This window comes from Corvus brachyrhynchos, unplaced genomic scaffold (assembly GCF_000691975.1).
Source record: "Corvus brachyrhynchos isolate BGI_N302 unplaced genomic scaffold, ASM69197v1 scaffold103, whole genome shotgun sequence".
NCBI classification, from domain to species: Eukaryota; Metazoa; Chordata; class Aves; order Passeriformes; family Corvidae; genus Corvus; species Corvus brachyrhynchos.
The window spans coordinates 4202530-4204482 of NW_008237436.1; the positions used below are offsets into that span (position 1 = coordinate 4202530).

Here is a 1953-nt window from a genome sequence, read left to right on the forward strand (position 1 = left end):
AGGATGGCCGCCAGCAGCTTCACTCATGCCTTCCAGGGACGAGGGAACGAAGTACCACATCCACGGCCGACATGACCCACGTTGCTGGGCAACAGCAGCTAACACCAACCTCCCAGGGAAAGGCTGCGGAAGGCTCACAGCAGCAGTGCCGTGGGGAAGTGTCACGGCCTGTGCAAGCCTCAGCCTCTGCTTCTCGGGTGGTTTTGTAGGCCTTGACACATGAAATGGTTGTTGATGTTCCAATAAAGAGAATGTTACTATCCTCCACATACATGTCCATTCCCACATTGTCTCTTGATTAAATTCTTGGCTTTGGTAATGGAACAACTTCAAGATGGGTGGAACACTCTTCCCACCAACAACTTTGTGTTTACCATCTTCATTTTAGTGGGATGTTCATCTATTCTTGTGCCATAAAAGGGTTTCTTTCTACCTCTCCACACCAGTCCTTATTTGGCATAGTTTTATCACATCACCTGCTTAGTCATCTGTCAATTTCTTCAGTTTCTTGTCATACAATAATCTTCCATATCCCTCATCCTTTCAAGAAACTTTAAATTCTGATCCTGCAGTGTTCTGGGGAGCTACACTGTTTATTCCCAAAGCATTTCAGAGGAAGTCAAACCGCTGTTTTAAAGGATGACATGTATTTTCCAGCTTAATTTCCATCCCCATTCCCAACACACCCTAACAACTTACTCTTTTTGCAGCCACACTGCAGCCAGTCATTCAGTGTTAACATGGCCATCTCAATACCCTATTTTTGCTTTGAGTTGATGCCAACAGTGCTTTGAAAACCCAAGCACAATGTGGAGCCTTGAGACATGTTTCTTTTAATTATGAGGAATGTGTTTCCTGAATCTTGGCCTCTTTTTGCCCTGTAAAAATGCTGTTTCTTACTGATTTATCTCAGACCCTTGAAAGTGTCAAATACACTACGAACGTTTAAAGACATCATCCCTATCAGGTCTTCTCAAGCCCCTCTCTTGCTGGCCAACTGAATTTTATAAAGCAATGCATTTATAGAGATGGTGAAGAGTCATACAAAGACAGTGTTTCACATCACAGCAGTTCCAGGGATCTATGGGTTCTCCAGTCTCTAAAGGCTTACATACACAGTTTGGATGATTTAATTACATTAACTACATTACCTTAAAATTGAACTAAAGTGATGCAGTTATGGAAGAAGGACTGATATGCACGTGCTTGTATTACTAACACTTATTTCATTATACAGGTATTAAGCCGCTGCTTTCCCTTACTTCAGTTTGTATGCAGAAGTATATTCCGTCTCTTCCTAAAGCAGTTGAGTAGAAAAGCTCCAGGTAGATAATCCCCAAGTAATGGAACAATAAGGATGCTCAGACCTTTTAATATCGGTAAAGACTTCTTTTCAGAGATGTAATTGTCTGAATTCTTTGCTCAGCTCTCCGGGGAACACCGAGTTTATCTGGACTTTGTTAGCTTCCCAAACCCCCTTTTCCTCCTTTTAAAACCATAAGCAGAAGGAACTGTGACCATGCAGGCTTCGCCTCACTACGCAGGCCGTGGTTGTCCCAGCTGTGGCTGAATGACATCTCTTCATCATTACAAAGTCTTGCCGAGAAGGAAGGCAGGCAGGCAGGCCAGCCTTCCGTCGCCATCAGCCCTCCCTCCCCCAGCTGGCCCCACTTTCCCCATCAATTAGCAACCATTAGCTCCCCAGGTAAGATAAAAGCAGGGCAGGGGGACAGGTAGGGCTAACCCTTCAGCGGCGATAATCATGGACAGCTTTGTCTGTTCCCCCTTCAGCACGTACCAGAGCTTCAGGAGCAGCCCCGCGCTCGGCCGTGGCTGGGACCCTGCGGCCAAGCAGCCCAGCTGGAAGCAGAGCAAGAGCGGCGGCATCAGTCCCTTCCTCGGGGGACCCTTCACGCCGCTGCCCTCCGAGTACCTGGACAGCTACCGGCGGGC

At 46.6% G+C, this 1953-nt stretch overlaps 1 protein-coding gene across 1 annotated transcript in view; it reads left to right on the forward strand.

Moving 5' to 3' along the window:
• Positions 1-6: 6 nt before the first annotated feature.
• The window catches only part of ZAR1L (zygote arrest 1-like), a 4914-nt gene continuing 2967 nt past the window's right edge, over positions 7-1953 (forward strand). Inside the window, exon 1 of the mRNA XM_017731256.1 lies at positions 7-1951. Coding sequence (XP_017586745.1) covers positions 1763-1951 — 189 coding nt within the window. The 5' untranslated portion in view covers positions 7-1762. The remainder of the gene's footprint in view (positions 1952-1953) is intronic.